Source organism: Myripristis murdjan, chromosome 23 (assembly GCF_902150065.1).
Source record: "Myripristis murdjan chromosome 23, fMyrMur1.1, whole genome shotgun sequence".
Taxonomy (NCBI): domain Eukaryota; kingdom Metazoa; phylum Chordata; class Actinopteri; order Holocentriformes; family Holocentridae; genus Myripristis; species Myripristis murdjan.
This window is the reverse complement of record NC_044002.1, coordinates 7,505,744-7,528,660: the sequence shown is the minus strand read 5'-3', so window position 1 is coordinate 7,528,660 and position 22,917 is coordinate 7,505,744. Positions and strand designations below refer to the sequence as shown.

General features: G+C 42.8%; 1 protein-coding gene across 3 annotated transcripts in view; it reads left to right on the top strand.

The window, feature by feature from the left end:
• The window catches only part of ppfia2 (PTPRF interacting protein alpha 2), a 111,467-nt gene that overhangs the window by 64,881 nt on the left and 23,669 nt on the right, over nucleotides 1-22,917 (top strand). For all 3 annotated transcript variants that reach the window (XM_030045737.1, XM_030045735.1, XM_030045736.1), the window contains exons 3-15: nucleotides 551-715; nucleotides 2,422-2,496; nucleotides 7,235-7,345; nucleotides 11,197-11,418; nucleotides 12,806-12,952; nucleotides 14,849-14,983; nucleotides 15,661-15,744; nucleotides 18,388-18,519; nucleotides 18,630-18,692; nucleotides 19,075-19,166; nucleotides 19,511-19,643; nucleotides 20,527-20,744; nucleotides 21,726-21,966. In XM_030045737.1, coding sequence (XP_029901597.1) covers nucleotides 551-715; nucleotides 2,422-2,496; nucleotides 7,235-7,345; nucleotides 11,197-11,418; nucleotides 12,806-12,952; nucleotides 14,849-14,983; nucleotides 15,661-15,744; nucleotides 18,388-18,519; nucleotides 18,630-18,692; nucleotides 19,075-19,166; nucleotides 19,511-19,643; nucleotides 20,527-20,744; nucleotides 21,726-21,966 — 1,818 coding nt within the window. The remainder of the gene's footprint in view (nucleotides 1-550; nucleotides 716-2,421; nucleotides 2,497-7,234; nucleotides 7,346-11,196; nucleotides 11,419-12,805; nucleotides 12,953-14,848; nucleotides 14,984-15,660; nucleotides 15,745-18,387; nucleotides 18,520-18,629; nucleotides 18,693-19,074; nucleotides 19,167-19,510; nucleotides 19,644-20,526; nucleotides 20,745-21,725; nucleotides 21,967-22,917) is intronic.

Sequence of the window (22,917 nt, the reverse complement as noted above, 5' to 3'; positions counted from 1 at the left end):
AATGAATAGCCAATCTGCCATCAGACTGATATAACATAGCATTGTTTCTTCCTCCCAGTGGATGTATACAGTGCTTGCCCTTATTTCTGGGAGTGAGCTCCCCCAGCTCTACCTCTCTTCTCTGTCCTTGGGATACTTTCCCACTGGCAGTTGATTTGGCACACTACCTAGCAACCCATATTGGCATAATTCCTTTTGTGCACTGTCCAAAAGATTCCAGTTGCTTTTGAAAAGAGGTATTGTCGTTATTGATTTTTGCATTGTTCATATCTTTGCACTGAGAATGCATTGCAGCTGTTCAGTACTTTTCTCCAGAGAGGTTTGAAACCAACATGGACAAGCCAACACTAACCATAGAGTCGTCTAAACATCTTATATGCTACAAATGACTCAGCGTGTGACTGTGATAATACAAATAAATGTATTGGACTGTTTGTGATCTTATAGCTGATGATGATGATTACAATGACGGTGTTGTTTGCAATGTCAGAAATGATGATGATGATTATGATGACGCCAACTGTCTCTCTGCTCTAATCTGTCTTTTCAGCTACTGCTAGAGCATCTAGAGTGCCTGGTGTCCAGACATGAGCGGTCACTTCGTATGACAGTGGTGAAGCGGCAGGCCCAGTCACCCTCGGGAGTCTCCAGTGAGGTTGAGGTCCTCAAAGCCCTTAAGTCCTTGTTTGAACACCATAAAGCTCTAGATGAAAAGGTATGTCATATCAGCATAGTTATCATGTGAATGTTAAACAATATTGACACAATTAGTTGATCAACAGAAAATGAATGAGAAAAACTGCAATTATCAGTCAATAACTCATTTTAGTCATTTATTATAAGTACACGTTCCTATGATTTGGTGATTAGGATCTCATTTCATGATTTCATGATTTGGTATTAGTTTCATTAGGATCATTAAAATTAGTACTTGGGGATTTTTGGGTACTGGTCAGACTACGGAAACAATTTAAAAACATCACTTTTGTCACTGCTAACTTCCCACAAGCATTTGTCATTATTTTTTGACACTTTGTTTCTTAAATGATTAAACTAATCAATTGAAAAAATAATTGATGGATTAATCAATATTGAAAATAATGGTAAATTGCACCCCTAAGTTTTATCAGTACATAACGTCTAGTGCCAATTTACACCTGCAGTTGACATGTGTCTCCTGTCTGGAAGTATGATTTGGGTAAATTACATTTACAATGAAAACTGGCTCCCTGGATTCTCACTCAAAAGTATACTGAAAATCCATTTTCCAGTACAGGTTACAAACCAAGCTATGTGCCATGCGTTTGATTTGTGTGTGCTTCCAGGTTGGATAGATTCTATACTGCACTTTTATTTCTGCAAATGTATCTGAGTATAGCCACAGATCATTCAGGTGATTGGATTTTCATGTCATGTTTTGCACTGAAAACTCCCCGGATGCATGTTAATATATAAGGTTATATATAAGGAATATCATAGATATTCTGTGAGAAAATGGCACATATACAGTATACTCAGTAATTGTATAAATTGTGTGCATATTACAAGATTTTTCACAATTTAGTTGATGGATTCAACTATGTTTTTTTCCTGATATGACAGTTACTTAGTTAGTTATTTGTTGGCATTAGCCCACTCTCCTATAACTGTCCAACCCAGTTTTTCCCCGGCCGTCTCAGAGCCTACTGATTTATGACCTTAGCCCTCTGCGTGATATCACTGCTGCCCCTGTAATCCATGCAGCCCCTCCTCATAAAGCCATTATTTATAAAGCGTCTCCACTGGCATGCTGTTCAAGGGAATAAAAGCTGCATTGGGCGGCTGGCGGTCTTGGGGCCATCCTGAGTCAGGACCCGGCTAGCCTTTAATCCAGGATCAACCTCCTCTGAGATCCGACAGCCTATTGGGCCACAGCAGCGGTGGTGCACGGTCACCGAGTGGCACAAGTAATTGCTCCATCAGTACCGTGACAAATACAGGAAGCTGGAAGAGGATGAGTAGGCCATGAGTTCTCTCATGTTGCAGAGGAAGAGAGCAGGATAGGAGGGAAATCTCCACCCAGCAACTGGTGCTTTAAAAGCAATAAAAGCATCATGCTCCCAGACAGAAGCTTTGAAGCCGCAGCAAAGTGCTATTGTAAGGCTGAAGGGATGGAGGAAAGAGCTCCTCCCTCTGCTCTGGCAGTAGCGATTCTGCTTTGCCATGTTAACCCTGGCCTGCCTAAGGTGGAAGGGTGATAGGACTAAAGGAGAGAAAATAATCATTATCTCACTGCCGTTGCCTCAGGCTCCCAGGCTCTTAGGTATCTGTCTGTCTGAGTGCGAATGCCACCCGGCCATATCCATAGAGTGGTGTGTATGTTAATTTCAGGGTGCGAATGCACAGCAAGGTCATGATATGATTGCTTGTTTTGGTTTTCAGGTGAGAGAGAGGCTACGGGTATCACTGGAGAGAGTCTCAGCCTTGGAGGAGGAGCTCACAGCAGCCAATCAGGAGGTAAAAGCTGAAGCATTTTTTTTTTTTTTTTAAGATACTGTATGTTTTAATCATGTTTATGTTGTGTGTGGATGGTTATAGTTGCATGGATGGAGGAATGCATGGATAATGAATTGAGGACTTTTAACAAACAGTGGGGACTCAATGGTGCTTTCACACTGAAATACTGAATTTAATCAGATTAATTTTTTGTAATTCCCATGGGGAAACAGGACCATCACAGTAGCAGAGAATAGGATAATGATTAAAAATTAGACAAATGGACACAACTGAAGTTAATTATTAATTATAGCAACTAAGCACTGAAAAATATACTGAAAGATATAGTGCCTCCATTAACAGTTTTACAGATTACAGTGGGTGTGCAGCTGTTAATTTCTTGCTATTTGCATTATGATGGGTGGGTTCAGAGAAACAAACAAAACATACAGAACATGTACAGAGAATTTGGTATTCTGTGAATAGATATACATATGGTACCTCCACTGGTGCATATATACACAGTTGAGGTGCACAGATATGTGGCAGCAACTGTACAGAAATATGTCCAGTGTTTGTAGCTGTGCTCTGAAAGCTATCTACTTGCAATGCATATACACATCATATACAGAAATGGATCCATATGTACAAATGTGCATGGCTAGCATTTATAGCTTATAGAATGTGTCCTGAAGCATGTTCCAGCTCATAAGAAATACATACAGATTGTGTGCATGCATGCAGATCAAAATTGTGAGTACAAACTATACAGAGATACATCCTGAAATATGTAGGCTCATTTACATATACATACAGAGCACCTCGGTGGGCCTGATTCCCCTGGCCCTCAGAGCAAATGCAGAATAGCAGCGTTCGTGTCATTGGCTGAAGCACGGCACTGACAGAACAAAGGTCACCCTCAGTATGTGCAGGGTGGCCTAACCCCTCCTCAGCCTCCTGGCTCAGGCCACTAGCGGTGCCAGGGCAGCTCTGCCAGTGCAGATGGTCATGTTCCAGCTGAGAAACAACCCCCAGGCTGGCATTTCACAGCCTGTCAGACATGCCAGTCTGACACTCAGGACTAGAATAAAGTAAAGTAGAATGTAGGGAGAAGGGAGAGAGGGAGGAGGGAGGGAAATGAAGTGAAAAAGCAAGGATGGGGTGAAATAGTTGAGAGGTGTGCAGAGTGGGTGGACAGACAATAAGAAGGTCTGGAGAGGAGAGAGGAGGAAATGTAAAAGAGCGTACAGAGGCAGAGGACAGAAATAGTGGTTGCAGGTTTGGAACAGAAGAACATTGTGTAGGTGTTTGTGTTAATGAGAGTACAGGGGTGAGGTGGCCAAAGCACACCTTGACAAGGCATGACAGTGATGGACAAGACCAAAAGAGCCTTGTAACAATGTATTCTCATGGTGACAAGATGGAGGAGTTGCTTGCTTGTGGTATTGAATGCAAGATTGGTTGGCATAGAGTCTCATGAAGTCCTACCCTGGGGAGTTAAATCACTATGATATCAGGATGGGAGGAAAGAGAGAGAGAGAGAAAGGAAGGGTGAGCACGTAATGTGATGGAGCTGTCTTCCTCTTGTCACTTTTGTGGATTTTCAAAGGGTTTTGCCTTACACACTGCTGGATAAAGTCTTTTTTTTTTTTCAATTCACAATAGGTGTCTTGCAAGTGAATGTTGCACCGTAAAGAATTTCCTCACATCACATAGCCACGGTTAAAAAATACTGTACAGTTGCAAGGCCATTCCTACAACATGGATATCATTGTGCTTTGTCAGTGTGGTAGACAGATGAATGATTGCGCCTTGAGGATGGGAAGAGGCTGTTAAACTGGTTTTGCCGGACAGAAACGTCCACACTTCCGAGGCTCCAGGGAGGCGGGCAGAGCCAGCAGCCAGCCGCCTGCTAATTGATTTGGGATGGAGGTCTGGTATGAGACCATTCCTCCCTCCAGGGTTTTCGACATCGCCGCAATACATGATGACATCAGTGACCTTTGACCCCACCCATTCACAGGTGTTTAAGTGGCCGTCCGCTGATTGCCATCACTCCCCTCGAAGCTGATTGCTCAGATATTGCAATTTGTTATTATGGAACATGCTGTAATAGAGTCTTTAAATGGATCCAATTGGAATCTGTCCAAGGGTAAATTGAAGTTGATAAGCGCTCCAAAAAACCCTAGAGACTCTGAGGCAATGCATGTAATCCAACAACTGGTCTGCAACCCCTACAGGTCCACCTAGGGACCAGCCTGGGCTGAGTAAGATCCAAGATCTTGTCAGACATAAAGAGAACATGCTGCCTTTTGTGTTTTCCTTTCTGTTCTGATGTTATGGCTAAGGCTAACCTTGACATCTTTGTAAAAGAAATCCCAAGGTATCACAAACAGAATTACATGGAATAATTTAACATAGCTTTCACATATAAATGTGTGTTTAAGAAGGATGTATATATATGTATGCGTGTGTGCACACATCCATTTGCTTCAAAGTGTGTGACTGATGATAATTTAAGCACGTTGCACCAGACTTGCGTGCCCCAGGCTTTCACCTTGACAAGATCAATCTTTAATACACTGAGAAACCCCCACCCCTCACCTTACATCTGCTCTTCTCTACGCATTTGTCCAATCTTTCCCCTCCTCCTCCTCCTATCCATCACACTAAACCTGACAGTTCCCTCAATCCAACATGGTGTCAAAGGGAGATAAGGAAATCCTGATGTTGTGCAGTTAAAAGCCCAGTCTCGTGCTCTGTTTAGCTCTGCTAGCATCACTCCTGTCCTTGTGCCACAGATGCCGGCCTTTGATGAGAGGTAGATCAACAACATCAAAAGGAAATAATAGGAGGCATGTTCATTTTGCATCTGGGAAACTTCTCCTTTCTCTAATTTCAGAGCCGTGGACGCATCTGTAGCCTTCCATTCATCATTTGTTCTGCCTTCATGTCAGGGGTTGTGTTAGTGTTTGATCTTGGAGCTAGAGAAATTACACACAGTCTCAGCACAACGCTATGGAAACATAAGGAGGCATAATTGTGTCCTCATTAAAAATAATGGATGGTAACGTACACAATATGCAAGCCTAGCTGCTGCAACTGAATTTTTAGACTAGAGAGTTAGTGTCCAAGCTTAATGTAAGACGAAGCCATCCATTGTGACTGGGAGATAATCATCTCTTCTGCCCTCTGCCCCCACTTAAAAGAAATTCATCCATCAACCGAGACTCTCTCCTTGATGTCACTGGGAGCAGGTTAGACTTTGAGTTTGAACTAAAGCATTTCTTGCAAAAATGTATTAACCAGGATGTCATTGATTGTCCTCCATGAGGTGAGAGTTAGCTTTTATCACCGTTTTATTTACGGCTATATCTGTGGCTTGGGAGCAACGCAATTTTCTGTCTCTCTCAGGGTGTTTGCACAGACAGTTATAGATTTCCAAGCGCCACAATTTATTTCTTCTCAACAACGATGACACTCTAATAAGTGTAACAATCAATGAGGGTCATGTTTTATATTGTAGATAATACTCCTTTCGCAGCAACTTGTTACCTGTAGAGTTTGTATTGTAATACAGATATGGAATATTTCTCTGAATCTGGTGGCAGTTACCTGGATTTCCTGGAAATCTTTCATTAAAATCATCATCTCTGATAGGAGAAAAAATACATGCAGATTTGAGACAGTCCCGGGTGGTTCAGAGATGAACACATTCCCAAAGCTCCTGAATACTCATAATAGATGCAGCAGGTTGTAATTTTAACCACAGCATACTAACAGCAGGCATCCACATGGATTTATCCATAATACTGTGTTTGTCGGTTTCTCTGCTTGCCTAAAAAATGGGACCAGGAATAATTTTTCTCATTTTGAAATTGAGGGGGCAAGACAGAGTGGTTGGATTGAGTCAAGTAGTGTGTACTGTTTTGTTATGATGGGACACATTTTCTTGTATGATAACTCTTAATTGACACCCATGTCATTTTTAATGGTTTGTGTGCTGCAAATTACTGCCTTTCCCCCCAGAGTTTCCGGTCCTGGAAAGTCTGGTTGGAAAGTTGTAGATGCCGAGAGAAGAACATGCGGCACCACAAAGTCTCAGGGCCATTGCTGTTGTTGTTTGAAGCAGTGGTGTAAAATTGTTTATGAGAGCTTGCAAGGCTATAAAAAGATGTACCCAGAGCTATCTCTGCTGTCCAGGAACAGGTTAGCCAGCAATTTGGACAATTACAGCCAAGCAGAGTCACTACCTGTCTGTTCCCTATCAGTCGGGAAGTGATAATCACACGGTGGCTGTCAAGGAAGACCCTAATTATTGTTATCGTCGGTCAACCTTTCAACTGGATTATGACTGTACAGCAGTTGGTTCAGGTGATAAAGCGAGGCTCAAGGTCCGCAGAACACGATAATTATAGTGATTGTCTCAGCGCTCATACGTTTCTAACTTCATGTTGGTTAACACCACGCTCCAGAAATTCCTACACAGGCTGTAATTCCCTGGAGTTACATAAGACGGAAACATCACTACATGACTGGGGGTTCCACCAGCGCTTTCAGACTAATGTAAAGACTTCAAGGAAACTCAGCAATACCTGCTGCAAGAAGTGTGAGCTTCTCTCTGATCCTGAAGCCCCTCAGACAATTTTTATCTCAGCTCGCTGAAAGGGCAGCAGCAACTGTTTATCTCGATGTGTGTGCAAGTGCTGCAGGATTGTCTGTTCCAGCTCTGACCTATTTGCTCTCTGTCAACCTGCAGATTGTGGCCTTACGGGAGCAGAATGCCCACATCCAGAGGAAAGTGGCATCAGGGGATGGAGGAGAGGACATTCTGGAGGGCAGTGAAGCTCAGCAAAAGGTCCATGGGAAGGTGAGCATCCTCAACAGACCGTGTGCTTTACGCTCACCATGTTATGTAAAAATATCAATCGTCTTACCAGCATGTCATGGCTAAACCTTTAGCAGGGTGCAAATGTGGACATCCTTGTCTAACAGGCCTCTGACAGACGGAGACGAGTAGGAGGTGACCAACTTCAGCGTCGGCCAAAATTTGCACCGTATAATATTATGACATGGTACAAATTCATTTTCGAAACAGCTTTGAAAACCTTCGAACTGACATCAGAAATATAGGTCACAATTTCACAAAATGATACAAGTAACAGCTAAAGATGCCACTTCAACTTTCATTCCTTTCATTTATTTAACATTATATTAAACACTGCTGAAATTTATTAGTGCAGGCCTTCATATTATCATTTACTTATTCATCATTTAAAAATATCTGAACATATACCATGTGCCATATCTGTCTTTTTGTTTTCAATTTGAGGTCTCCTTGAGCCTACGGTAGTGTTTTTATCTGCCAGCATGAGAACACTATATTTCTAACATATTGTACATCTCAACATCAAGGCTTTACTGCACCTTTGGTTCACTGTTCAAGCATCCTGAAGGACACCCACAGTCAGGTGAATGTTCTTGCCATGACCTCAACCACTCCCATTATGCAGGAGCGGTGACGGATCTGCATAGCTGAATACAAATTACCCTGTGATCATTAATTTATAGAGAGGGGTGTTATCTGTGTCCACATTTACGAGATTAAGCTGATGAGACAAAAGCAAACTGCGCTGCGAGCATCAAAAGCCAAAGCAGACGCTAGGAACCTTTTTACATGCAGACAGCAGCATCTACATCTTAGAGAATACCTGAGGTAGGTAGATCAGTGGAGATGTTCTTACTTGGCTGTTCTGGAAGTGGGAGGGCTGGAAAGAAGATGTAGAGAATGAGAAGACAAAGACTGGGAGTGGGTGATGAGGTGACAGCCCTCCATGAGTTTTACAAAGATGAAAAGGAGTGTATGTGAATGTGTGTGCATAAATGAGGATGTGCAAGGGTCTGAGTGTGAAGACCTAAAGAGCATCGCATTCATATGTATGCATGATTGGAGACCGCTCCCTTGAAGTGAGCATAGTGAGGGCTACTTATTCAGTGCCACTACACTCAGAGGGTTTGACAAGGTAGCAAGAACACCTGTCATTCGGGGGAGGAGGGGGATAACACGCCTGCTCTGTGGGACACACTTCCCCCTGGGAGCAAGAACCTCTCCACCTGATTGGAGAAGTGCACCCACATGAACACAGGTTCCCTGGCTGCCGTTCATGTGACAGGAAGAGAGAGGCCAATGAGTGGCAAGAGGCAGGGACAGATAAGTAAGAAAAGAGGGAAAAGAGACTTAGAGTGTACATTATTAACACTGCAAGCTTGCAAGCCATATAGCATAGACCTGGATGGACATGACAACCACCTAATGCAGTCTGACAGAGGAGTGCAGTTACTTTCACTCTCCTCATTTCACATATACATCTCCAGCATGTGTCATACTGGACAGTGGTACAGATCTTGCACTGTCCTCATTGTCCATAGTGCCTCCCTCTACACCTATCTGACATCTCATCTTTGCAAAATGATAACCACACATAGTAACAAATGACAGCAGCAGGTCAGCAGGTAGATATATAAAGGAAGTATCATATTCAGCTGGGAAAATGGACAACCATTAATAACCACTTCTGTTCTGGTTTCTTACCAAATTTTAACCGCTCATTGGTAACACTTTGCCAACAAAATGCCAGCAGAGATTCCCTCACATTTATGTACAAGTCCGCAAATAAAAACAATATAAAAAAAAACATGCAAATAAATACTTTGCATATTGGTTCCAATAATCTTTAACCAAACCAGTCCAAGAACCAGAACTTTTTTGGTAGAAAAGGCATAATAAAGTCATCCAGGGGTGGTATAAAAATCTGTGTAGCGGGAACCTTTAGTAGGGCCTGGCATGGCTGTTGATCTTTATTGGTCAAGGGCTACAACCCAATGTAGCCATTAAACACATCAGTGCCAAACAAACTGCAAAAAACAACCAGCAAAACAATGGAAACTGCAAGTTGGACAGAGTGATGTATCCCACGATCAGTATTTGAGGAGAAGAAAGTATTCAGTGGCAGTTAAACTAAAATAAAAAGTGCATTTTAAAAACTCACAGCTGGTTCATGGTTGGTTCTTCATACAGTGGAAAGGGAAACAAAATCCATCCTAGAGCATCATGGGTTCTAAAAAGTCCCAAGTCTAGAAAGTCCTGGGTTACCTTTTGAAGCCAAAAAGGACCTATAAATTCTCCTGGGCCTGAAATACTCCTGGTGCTCAGGTTGCAAGACAGTCAAATGAGGACATTTTGGAGCCCTTTTGTGTGCCGTGTTACACCTTGGAAAGTTTTTTTGTGATGGAGCAAAGGCAAGCCACTAAATCCTAAAAGCTGGTCCATTACGAGAGTATCCCAGAGTGGGGGCACTGCAGGTATTAAAATCAGTGGTGTGATTTAATGGGCCCTGTTTCCTACTTGGGTGAATCATTGATCACAGGCAGCAGGCAGAGAAGCCCAATTAGGTTTGTCCTCACAGATGGATGACTGAGGATAGGCAGCTGCATCTGATACAGTTGAGGAAGACTGGGACAGAGAGAATAAAGAGATGTCTTTTTCTCTGTCTTCAGTTCCATCAACTTTTGCCATCATCACTTTTCATAAAGAACTAGTGCATTATTTACAAGCCGACAAGTGGGGCTGGGATAGGTGTTATTTAGCAGTGATAATAGAGTTGTTGTTGTTTATTTTTGTGAATGTGTTCTTGCCTCTGTTTAAGTTAGACCTTGGAACCTCACCCTCTCTCTCTGTCTCCTTCCCCCTCTCAGTCTCTAACTCTCTCTCTCTCACTCTCACTCTCTTTCTGTGTCTCTGTCTCTCCCTGGCTCCCCCTCATTAATCTACCTCATGCAGAGACCCTGGGAGCTGTACAGAGCGAGAACTCGGTGAAACCTAATCATATTACTAATGCGGGCGTCAAAGCAATCTCTCCAATGCAGTCTGGAGTGATTCTTAGAGCGCCTCAGTCGCCCAGTCTTTGTCACCATCCAAAATTAAACCAGGAGAGGAGCCAAACCTTGAGCTCCTGAACTTGAATTTATTAGAGTGCTAATGTGTCTGACTCTCGCAAGAAGAAATAGCATCTGAAGTGGGAGCGAGACTGATTTCTCAAGGCCCACTTCAGCACTCAGCGTGAAGCCGGGGCGTGACAGGAAATCAGGAAATCGTTTTTCACCTGGTTCATCAGTTTCAATCATGCTAATGTAGCCTCCTCCCTTGGATCCTACAGTCAAATTGCTGCTTCTTTTATTGCACGTTCCCAATCATTTTAACCTTTACTTAATACCATAGTAGGATTGAAACAGTCTTTTACAGGAAAAACCTGCCCAAGAAAGTAGCATCAATGACCAAACGGAAAAGAGGCAAACAGCGTAGAGAAAGGCACTTAAGTAACACTACAATCAAAAGGGTGTGTGCAAGATAAATATTCACAACACATACAGTATAGCATAAATAGCCCCAAGATGCAATTGCCATTTATTTGCACATATCTTGGATTAAAATGGAAATCTTGACCACCCTGCTGCATTTGGCAAAAAGTAGCTGGTGCTATGTCTTCCTTGTTGAGTATATACTAAAGAAATTTTGGATTTCTTGTGAGATCTGACCATAGACTGCAAAAAAGGTCTTTCATACAGTCTATGGATCTGTTCCAGCGGCCCACCCCCCAGTTTCCACAGTAATTTTCTAACATCTAACATAGCCCTACCCTCCCTGTATCCCTGTGTCCCCAGCGTCTGCCCAACGGCTCTCTGGAGACGGCCCATGAGGCGAGCCAGGTGGTGGAGCTGCAGGACCTGCTGGAGAAGCAGAACTATGAACTGGCCCAGATGAAGGAGCGCATGTCCTCCCTCTCCTCCCGAGTCTCCGAGGTGGAACAAGAGCTCGAGACCGCCCGCAAGGACCTCATCAAGTCAGAGGAGATGAACAACAAGTACCAGAGGGACATCAAAGAGGTGACAGCATCGTGTGCGCACAGGCAGACACACGCACTGAGGACAGGCAGAAGCACACACACGCATACACATAGTTGCGAGGGAGTAACAGTCACAAGAGAAACATCAAAGAAGGGTAGCAGTCGCCTAACAAGCCTGTATTAGCATACACTCTCACAGCCTCTAATACTCACAAACACACACGCATGCAAAGAGGGGACCCAGTAGGTTATATAAACAGTTCTGAAGGACACGTACAAACACTGAACATAAAATACCCTCGAAGCAAAACAAGCAACTGTCACTGCAGATGCCACTGGTTGCTCTTTAAAGCTATTTAAACTTCTGAAGATGGAGTATAGACCTATAAAGCGCAAACCTGCCGGGGTTAGACAGCCACTTTCCCAGAGAAATGAAGTTTGCGCCATAAATGGGCAATTAAGAGTACAATCATAAACCCATTCAATATATACTAGAAATGTCAGTGCAAGGTGAATGCTAATGCAGAGGACCAATTATGAATATAAGCTGATCCAAACAGGCCCTGGCTTAGACTGCTATTGATTGCTAACGATGCAGGCAGAGGCAGTGCTTGTGGCCTGGCACATGTGTGTGCTGGCTTTATCAGATCGACCCTGTATTATTGTTACCATGCACTGCCTTCTCTGAGATTTATCAGGTCTATGGGTCAGTGTGAGTGTATACTGTATGTGGAAGCACATGTGTTTGGGCATGCAGTGCATCCTCACCAATTCTCCATACAGGAAATTAACTCTCAGGGCTTGTGAGATAACGTTTCAGTCACAAGGGGAAAGCTTGTGTCCCGGTGCCAGTGGGAGATACAGGATCACAGCCCACCTTTATAAGGCTTTATTGTTTGGCTTATTTAGTGCTTGACTTGCTTCTTGTGTGGATTATACTGTGGTCACTCATCATGTATAGTGCTAATTTAATGGTAAAGGATTTGCGCAAATAGCTTTATCTGAAGCCACCAATGTTTGTGTTGCATGTTTGCAATATAAAACTTTCTATTTCATTTCCAGGTTGCATACCAGTTTGTACGCAGGTTGAATGTATCCCACATGCTTTTAGCTTAAAATCACAGTGAAATAGCATTTTTAGAGCCTCTTGCATCCTGTGAAAAGGTGTGAAAAGGTTTGTTCTATACCTTTTCATATGCCCAGAATCCTACAGTAATCACTGTCATTAGGCTTAGTCAGGCCACCTGTGCCTTAGATAAATATTAAGATTCCAAAGTATGCAAAATACTTTTGAGACCATACAAACTTGAAGTGGTACAAGTAGAGGTATTGCCCTAATGCTCATGTAGGAATCCCCTAATCCCTTTAGTTATGTTGTTTTTTTGCCATTCTGCAGCTGGTCTGACGTTACTTGTATCTCTGCATAGGCCATGTGTCAGAAAGAGGACATGGAGGAGCGGATTGTCACGCTGGAGAAGCGCTACCTGAGTGCCCAACGAGAGTCCACCTCCCTGCACGACATCAGTGACAAACTGGAGAACGAGTTGGCCAATAAGGAGGCGTTTCTCAGACAGGTCTGTCAAGTCAAAGCAATTTGTGTAGCGCTTGGTAGAGAATGATCTCTCTTAGTCCCAGCACCTCCATCTATGAACCATTTAATAATCTTGCGCAGAAAGAGTTGTGGGGTCCATGGCTCCAGGTGGCTGTTATGTATTCAATGCAACGGATCATTTATAGCTGAAATGCCACACATATTTACCGCAGTTTTGCTGGATTTGAAGAAGAATAAACTATGTTTGTGGTTGGTTGTGCAAGATAGATAGTTCATGTCTGGTAAGAGTTTAGAGTTCAGTCACTTTAAGAGCTGTTTCATCGAAGTCTGGCAATGAGAAAACATCTTGACATGTGTCAGATAATGCCAGAGGAAATTGCTCCTGGGGAAAGAATTTTGATGGTCGTACTTAAATGTTTTATTCGGGCAAATGTACATAGCTAAAAGTCATCTTTATCAGAGACATAATGCTGTATGATCATATGATGGGAGAGCTTAATTATCCCTTTGATGATCATTTGTGATTCATTTCACTCAGTTTGATAAATTGCCTGGCCTCCCTAGTTTGAGGGACAGTTTCATGAGCACAGACTTACCCACCAGCTGAGCTCTGGAGAGACAGAGTGGAATATTAATATGAGCAAAAGTAATCATGGACACACAGACGGACACAAGCACACACTCAAGCACCAATCTGTACTGCTGGGCAGAGAGTTGCCTGTACACAGTGAGATATACACACCAAGCAGTTTTGCTGTTAAATTATATGCAGCATTACTTTATTTCTGATGCAAATTTTGTTTTTTGGCTTGTGCATGGCATCAGTCATCCAGCTTGTATTTTCAAAAATAAGTGCCCACCAGGACTTCATCAAGGTGACTACAGTGCAGCATCATTGCAGTATCTAAATGCCATTGTATCCAGAAACCTCCTCTGAACATACAGAAATAACCCTAAAGCCTTTGGGCTCAAGCTCTGCTCCCACACACAAACACACTCCTCACTGGCTGCGTAATGAGTTTACTTGTTGTTGTGCCAGCAGGCGCACCTCGGGGTCCGGCTACTGATGTTTGAAGATGAGTTGTTCAGGGGTGCAGGGATGATACAGAGGGATGGGGGGAAGAGAAAATGGAGAAGAACGGCAAAGAGATGGATAGAGCAGCACCTAGGGAGGATACAGTGTGTGCTGCCACCCCAAACACACACACACGCACACGCACACTCACTGTCACGCTTCCCCAGTGTGATCTCTAACACCAATGGGATTGCGAGACTGGGAACAGACAGAAAATATCTCACACACAAACACACAGGCAGCAACACAGGCCTGGCCCACTCCAGTCTAATTATTGCATATTGAGCTGCCAGGCCCAATGCTTTGGGGAGCAGAGCATCTGTCACTGATAGCAAAGGCGGCCAAGCCGTCCCCAAAAAAGAGAGGCTTAAAACTGATCTGAGCCCTGAGCAAGTCAGGGAGACAGTAAAAGTCTTAGCACGCAACAGGGAAATAATAGCCACTCAGTGGCAGCTTTATTTAATACTGGGTTTGAATTTTGCCTTTATAGAGGCAAGTGCACTAATCAAGTCAATTATATACCGATCTGTTGTGGAAAAGTTGCCACTGTCACTCTTTAGCTGGAGCTATTTTGAAGCCGTTTTGAAGCAGTTTTGAGGCACACCGCCAGACTCTTTGGTAGCCACAAAAAGACACATTTCTGTGATTCTGTTTTCCACCAAGCATTGCACTGTGTTTGTATTAGGAATACATTGAAAAGTCTCTCAAATGCTTCAGATTTCCTCCCAGCCCACTCCCTTCCAACACGCACACCAGGCCAGTTATATTTCATTATATGTTACGCTATATGATGGGAAAGATATCCCAGTAATTTGACATTTATATGAGTATGTGCATGTGCAGATGGAAGAGAAGAACAGGCAGCTACAGGAGAGGCTGGAGCTTGCAGAGCAGAAGCTACAGCAAACCATGAGGAAGGCTGAGACGCTGCCGGAGGTAGAAGCCGAACTGGCCCAGAGGATAGCAGCCCTCACCAAGGTAGGAAGACACACACAAACACACATACACACACACACACACACACCACCAGATGCCCTTACCTTCATATTTTGCTATACTTATGTGTAAGTGTACATGTCATCTTCTCATGACGTTTCAACATGTCCCTCTCCTCTTCCTCGGCCACATAGTCTGACTCCAGCTCTTCTTCCTCCCCTGATGATTATCACTTTGTTATGGAAGCTAAACTTCAAGACATGAACTCCATTCTTAGGAAGGTAGTCCCACAGGGCATCACAGCTATTGCCAACTACTGTAGACAGCAGATTTCATTCATTTGTCTTATTAGCGTTTTGTGGCGGGTGTGTTTACTGGGGTTCTGCTCTGGCTGTTCTACCACCGTGGGACAGCTGCATGGCACTTCTGGCTGGAGCTCGTACTTGGCAGCGCTGGAGCAGCTCTCTTTCTCTTTCATTCTGTCCTTCAGTGGCCTCTTTCTCTCCATCTTCCTCCTCTCACTCTTTGTTTTTTACCAGCTATCCCTCATTACGCTTCCAATAATAGAAATCCATGTTTGAGTTCGGGGTAGAGGCTTTGGCTTGGATCTCGTTGCCACTGCTTTGCCTTTGTTGCCCTCTGGCTGTCAAACCTGCAGGTCATTGTGCCCTCCTCCCCCCCTCCTCCTCTCTCTTGTCTGTGGTGTCATCCATCTGTAGGCGGAGGAGCGCCACGGAAGCATTGAGGAGCGAATGAGGCACCTGGAAGGCCAGCTGGAGGAGAAGAACCAGGAGCTGCTAAGGGTGAGTCACCACAGGGGCATTATGCCAGGCAATGTGAAGCCAGGCAAGGCTGCACACTAACCAGGCAGCCGTCCCTGCATGAGCATGACAGCTTGAGGCCGCCGTGATCGATGGCACACCATCTGATTTACCGCCAGTGAAACTTGACCCGATCATATTTCACACACTGCACTGACACGATAGTTTGTAAAACATTTGCAGATGATGCAGTAACTTATTTTGGATTTTTCAGTAGCCCAGTGATTAACAGAGCATCTTCAAAGTCAGTGCAAAATGTTTCTTAACCAGTTAGGAGCAAGAAGTAAATGCTCATTGTTCAGTGTTCACCAACTGAAACTGATTATATTGTCAAATTGTTTATGATTTGTAAGCAAAGATCTTAAAGGGGCATTGAGTAACTCATGGCCATTGTCAGCCTCTATTGGTAACACATATGAATCACAGGAACAACATGGATTGAACTTGTCTCCTCCTACACTTAGTCTGTGGTCCAGCCCTCATTCTTTGAGTCATGGTAACCTCTATTTGACACAGTCAAAGAAGTTGTTTTTTCAGCTCAGCTACAGTATCAAAAGTCCCCGTTCCAACACAGTAAATGAAAATGACACCCCACAACCATTGCCCCCAATGAGAATAGGGAAAAACTCCCACGAAAATCTCATTAGGAAGAATAAAAATGGAAGAAACTTTGAGAAGGGCCTCACGGAGAGGGATCCATCTACCAGGACAGTCAGGCTCGCAACGGGTGCAAAGAATGGCCTTTCAAACATAGTCGTCCATCTATAGATATGGAATGTCAGTGGAACGGAGAGAAACCAAAAGGACGCCGGTAGTCCCAGTAGAAGACACTTCCATATGCACAGCAGCCAGACGCTTCCTCTCATTCACAGCAACATGCATGACTGAGTGCTAACTAGTATAACCGTGCTCTATAAAGAGACTGAGTCACTCCCAAATGATGCAACGCTAAGGTTACCTGGATGGTAGTGAAAATAATCAGGTGTTAAATGGTTATTCCAGTTACTTTCACCATGGGATCTTATTGTAGTCACTTCACTATGGAGGTTTATGTATCCCGCAGTTTATAGGCTGTGCTGCTCACATAGGGCTAGCCCAAAGTCCATCAAACCCAAGAAGCAATTAAAACAGGTCCTTTCAACACAATAAGATCCACACTGCAGCAATGTGACTAGCCCACAAGCTAACGTTTCAGTTATATTCAAACTAATAATTCATAATACTAATGAAAAGTAAGAAATTTGTCCTGTAGTTCATTTCTGATGTAATCATTTCTTTTTAAATTCATGAATGCAAATGATTTTGAATGCATGTGTAAAAACACATGAACACTTTCAGTATGTAGCACTGAAATTACATTCCTCCACTTCTTCCCATATGATCTGAATTTTTGAAGACCAGCCAAATAAACAAGGAATAGTGTGAACAATGGCTCAAAAAGTGTCACATTGACTATTATAAATGAAATGTCATATGGATGTAGTTCACTCGCAGCTATTTAAAGACATAAATCTGCAGTGTAAAGTGTTATTGTGTAGAAAAGGCATGTTTTAATCACTTTTTGGGTTTGACAGTTTGAGTTGGCCCTGTGGATTTGTATTCAAGAGCAGCGCTCCCTGCAGCTGAGAGGTACGTAAAGCTCTACAGTGAAGTAAGTGATTAAATCTTGAATACAGTCAATTGTCATGATGGCAGAAATGAGAAAAAAAATTAGGCCCAGAATTATAAGCCTGTACTTTTCAATCTCAGCATGGAGATCGTTCCAAAAGTTTCAAAAAAGGAAGGGTTTTCTTTTTGACTCTGGGGATAGACCATTTTCACAGTGGAGCTGCACAAGCTGGCTAATTAGAGATACAACAAAGTGAATTTTGAAATAAGAAATCGTACATATAATAACCACTGAGTCATTGATACTGATTAACACGTTGTCATCTTTGGGAATCTCACAATTCATTTTCATTTCATGTGACAAAAACATTGTAAATGTACAGTATATTACATACTGTAAATGTACATTTCCTTCCCTATTTAATTTCCTTCCCTGTTTAATTTGATTCTATCAACATATATTGCAGGATAGAATGCGTCCTCATGTTTTTAGGGCATTTCTGTGTTTAACCTACTAAATGTAAGTTTAGTAATGAGAGTAAATGTTGCCATCTCACTGGAGTAATTAATTGTCGAATAACAAATTTGACAAAAGACATGGCTTTTTATCAGGTTTATTTTTCTTTTTTTTATGTGAAATCAAAAATGTACCCACACATTTGCCTTAAGACTTATTGGAGATGGTTTAACAGTGTTTGCCATTGTCCATCTCTCTCTTTTTTTTTTTTTTTTTTTTTTAATTTTATCACAGAATCAGTGGAAAGAGCAGGCTACTGTGTTCATAAAAACTGAGATATAGAAGCTCTGGAGTCTAATATACTTTTGCTTTAAAATGGCATTTATGTATTGAGACTAAGATTTAAAGGTAAATTGGACAAAATAATGTGATGCATTGCAGAAACAGTTTTTCCGCTCAACATTAGGCACCTTAGCAGCAGTCATTTGTTAGGGATAAGGTTTTCAATTAGTAGTAATCTCACTTTGGAATGAAATTCTTCACTTTGCTTACCCATCCAGGCTCGACAGAGAGAAAAGATGAACGAAGAGCACAATAAGCGACTGTCGGACACGGTGGACAGGCTCCTCACAGAATCCAATGAGCGTCTTCAGCTGCACCTGAAGGAGAGAATGGCAGCTCTAGAGGAGAAGGTTAAGCATGGCTGCCACGTCAATAGAAACCTATCAATAACAATCCTGTCCGATGAATGTCTGGAAACAGCTATGGATCCTCACACAACTCCCTCCTTCTCTCTTTGCAGAACATGTTAATTCAAGACTCGGAAGGTTACAGAAAACAGTACGAGGAGTCAATCCATGAAAAAGTAGGTTGCAGAGATCAAGAAATGATTACTCCTTATTTTAACCTCCTACATTTTACATGAGGTTGGCTTAATAAAATACTTTTTAATAGAGAAATAATGAGGGTGACTGTTGGCATTAGATTAATTTTTTATAAACCCCCACTGTTGAATATTCACAAGGTTCACTCTTGGAGGGCCGATAATGAGATTGACTTCATAACCATTATGGAAAATGCAAGAAAGCACCACACTGTCAGTTAGTATCCCATGATATGAATATAATTAGTGGCATTGGCCAGCAGTGTTATACAGCAATGCAACTCCACTGTGCTGACATGTATTGATAAGGACTAGGTTATACCATGATAACAAGGCCTGCAATGACGACTTGTGTTTCCTCCAGACTCACCTGGCAGAGGAGATCGAGAAACTGAGATCAGAGCTGGACCAATTCAGAATGAGGGCAGGCTCCCTCACAGAACCCACTCTGTCACGGTACGTTGGTAGATGATAGATTGATGATAAATTTCGAGCACTATGGTGAAGACCAACACTGATTTTTTTTTTTTTTTTTTTTTGACTGAAGAGCGCCTCTGGCTAGTATTCAGCATCTTTAATGTAACATTCCCTTAGCATTTTTTGTTGCATCTCATTTATTGTAATCGACTTCACAGCTGAGGCAAAATCCCAGTGTAGAATTTGTGCTGCAATGTGGAAGGAGTATTGAACAGTTTGCCATATTGTTCATATTTAAAACATGAGACCCAGATGATGTTTGAACACAAGAGAGAGGACCCAGGCTATTATTAACCGAGACAGTTTCTCTGGTCTGAGAGTAGGTCTCACCTGGACACGTCAGCGGAGCTTCGATTCTCCCTGGGATCGCTGGCTGAAACCCAGTCAGACCACTACAGATCGGCCAAGGTCATCCGCCGGCCAAGGAGAGGCCGGATGGGCCTACGAGAAACCAAGGTGAGGCACATAGTGTTACTACGACTGCTATGGTGACATCATGTCTCACATACCATGTACCATGATATGAAATGGCTGGCTAAAATGGTTATAGGAAACTTCTGCTTAAATTTGTATGTGAAGTTGTTACTTTTGTTTGAACACTTGTTGCTACTGTAGCTTTCCAAAATGACAACTGCACCAAAAGGATTTTAGGATGCCAAAGACAGCAAAGGATACACTGTTTGTGTCCTCCAAATACTGCTAAAAGAAGGCTGCGTGTTTGGGCCACATTCTTTGGATTGGGACAGCCTTGTCAAATGACTATGATGTATGCTGTCTGGAAATGCGACCTTCAAAGTAGGTGGCCCCTGAATTGGGACACAAATAATGAGCACCATTAAATGTATGATGTATACCATAAAAACTAACTTTCAGGAAGTGATTTAAAACATGACACTGATGCATCCTAAGCTCCTGGGGCACGGGATTTCAGGTTATAGGACCCCTGGTGACCAAGGCCCAGCCTCTCCTTATTTGTTATTCAGACCTAAGAACAGGAATAGCTAACATTGAACTTTTTTAATCGAAGCAGTAATTTGAGCAGCCAATAGGAATCTCTTGTTTTTAATTTAGACCTTGAAACAGTTGATAGGAAGCAATCCTTGGACCTTAGGCTGCGCTGATCATAAGGGATAAGGTCTGTGTTGGACATATCCAAACCTTAAAAGCGATCTATAAAATCTTAAAATAATTTCTGGAAATGACCTACTATAACAATCCTAACTGTTGTGTTTTATATACTGTACGTTGGAGATGTGTTATGGACATTTGACTGAGGTAGGAATACAAAGTTGAAAGGGAATAGCCAACTAATATTCTCTCTCCCCCACCTTGTTCATAGGCTAAATCACTTGGGGAGCATGAATGGCGTTCACAGCAGCTAGGGGTCCTTGGGGGCCACCCCTTTGAGAGTGACACGGAGATGTCTGACATCGATGATGACGACCGGGAGACGTTGTTCAGCTCCATGGACCTGCTTTCCCCCGGCGGCCACTCTGACGCACAAACCCTGGCCATGATGCTGCAGGAGCAACTGGACGCCATCAACAAGGAAATACGGTACTAGACAACACACTTTTAATTGGATATTCAGTGATTTTACAATAAAAATAAAGGGACAGACTTTGGTGTGATACATTCAACCCTGTATACTTGTTGGATCAGACAGTTCTCAAGAGATAACTGTCTCCATTGCTTTACATATAAAGTCTCTCAGTGTCTGCCCTAATATGTTAGTATGTTATGTTAATATGAGTGGTCCGCACCTCAGTGGGTTGCCGTTCCTGTCTGTGCATCCAACTCTCTTCTTCTATGCATTAAGGGTTTAATAAAATGTGATCTGCTTCTTGCTTGTTAATGCTGTAATTAACCTTGCACTGATTGGTATTCATAACCCCTAGCAGAAATTTACTTTGCATTTTCTTTCAAGGATTGTTAATGTGCCTTCTGGTCATCTCTGCTAATTTGCAGCACAATCAATAGAGTCAGTGTCACATCTTTTTTTATGGAAAAGCCTACGCTAACTGTAAAAATTAACGAATTTACCCCTGATGGCAGATAGTGATCATGAGTCCTTGGGACAGAGCTCTCATCTAATTAACAGGTTAGACCCTGAGAATGGTTAAAGCTAATGAACTGACTTCTAGCCTTTTTAGCTTCTTGTCTTGCCCTGTAATTAGTTTGCCTTATGGTCTTTTCTTATGCAAAGCTGAAGACATCCATCTCAAATTACTACAAAAAATGAATTTTAATCAGGAGTTAAAGGGTAAGGTAAAACACCTAAACACATTGATATTAATACGCTTCATTAGCTTGCTTAATGATTCATCAAAGAGATGCAATGCTTTGCAGCAAATGTGTATACCATATTTCACTTTTATTAAACACAAGCAGGCAATTACCATCATGGGACTGGTTTTGTTGTACAGGGTGGGCATTGCTGCGCATTCCCGATCATATGAAGAGACACACTAGTTGTATCCCTCAGCTAACTTTTCCTTTCCTTCGTCTCTCATCGCCGCCCTCTCTTCCTCTTTCAAGGCTGATACAAGAAGAGAAGGAGTCAACAGAGCTGCGGGCGGAGGAGATTGAGAACCGTGTGGCCAGCGTTAGCCTGGAGGGCCTCAACCTGGCCCGCATGCACCACCATGGAGCCTCCATCACTGCCTCGGCCACCGCCTCATCCCTGGCCTCATCCTCCCCACCCAGCGGACACTCCACCCCCAAACTGGACCCGCGCAGCCCCGCCCGAGACATGGAGCGCATGGGGGTCATGACACTGGTAAGTTACTACTCTGGCTTTAGACATTCAATATTCCGCTCTTAACACCAACGCACTCCACACACACATCCATAACCTTGGAGTTTAAACAGGCTGCATCATTCAACAAAATTACCCTCCTCTGCTGCCAGAGCACAAGAGAGCACTGCTGAAGGCAAAACTGCATCATGCATTCCAACTTTGCCTTAAAAAGTCATGCGATCTTGTTCTGAATCATAAGCACATTTTTTTTTTAAATATAGTTTGACGTGTGAGAAAAAGTGAAACTCCGTATGAAACAAATGGAGTGATCTCATCCCTGAATTTGACTTTAAGAACGGTAAACCCAATTAGACAGGCAACAGGTGAAACGACCTCTGAATAAGGACCTAAACTGAGTGAACATGTCGCCCCCCGCAGATGATGCAGGCACCTCCTGGACCAGCAGTAACACGATGAATCATCCCTACAAGTTTTTTAATGAAAGTTGGACCAAGCTTAAATTTTTAGCCGGTAATTTTCCCCATCAGGCCAGCCAGTGTTTTTTATTAACACTACACCACAGTGCGGAAATGTATCATCCCCAAGTTGTGTTAAAATCAGACCAGAGTTACAAATCGTGACGCCCTCCCCCACCCTTGTGTGGTGCAATGTCAGTCAGACTGAATAATACAGAGTCGGCATGTTGGCTTTTTTCCCGTTTTTCTACCGCTTCACCCAGCAGCCCCCGTCAGGCTTATCATTCTAATTATTTTAAAGTCATAACACAATATGGTGATGCATCATGCTTCAATGTTTAGCAATAGGCTATTTAAAGCATTATATGGACTGACAGTTAAACATTGCATTGTGTCACATGGAGAACAACTATTTCATGAGCCAGGGAGGGGAAGTGTCATCAGGATTTCGAGACAGCCTCTCAACACGATTGACTTTCACTCAGCGTGATTCAGATGGGGTCTGCGGTGCTAT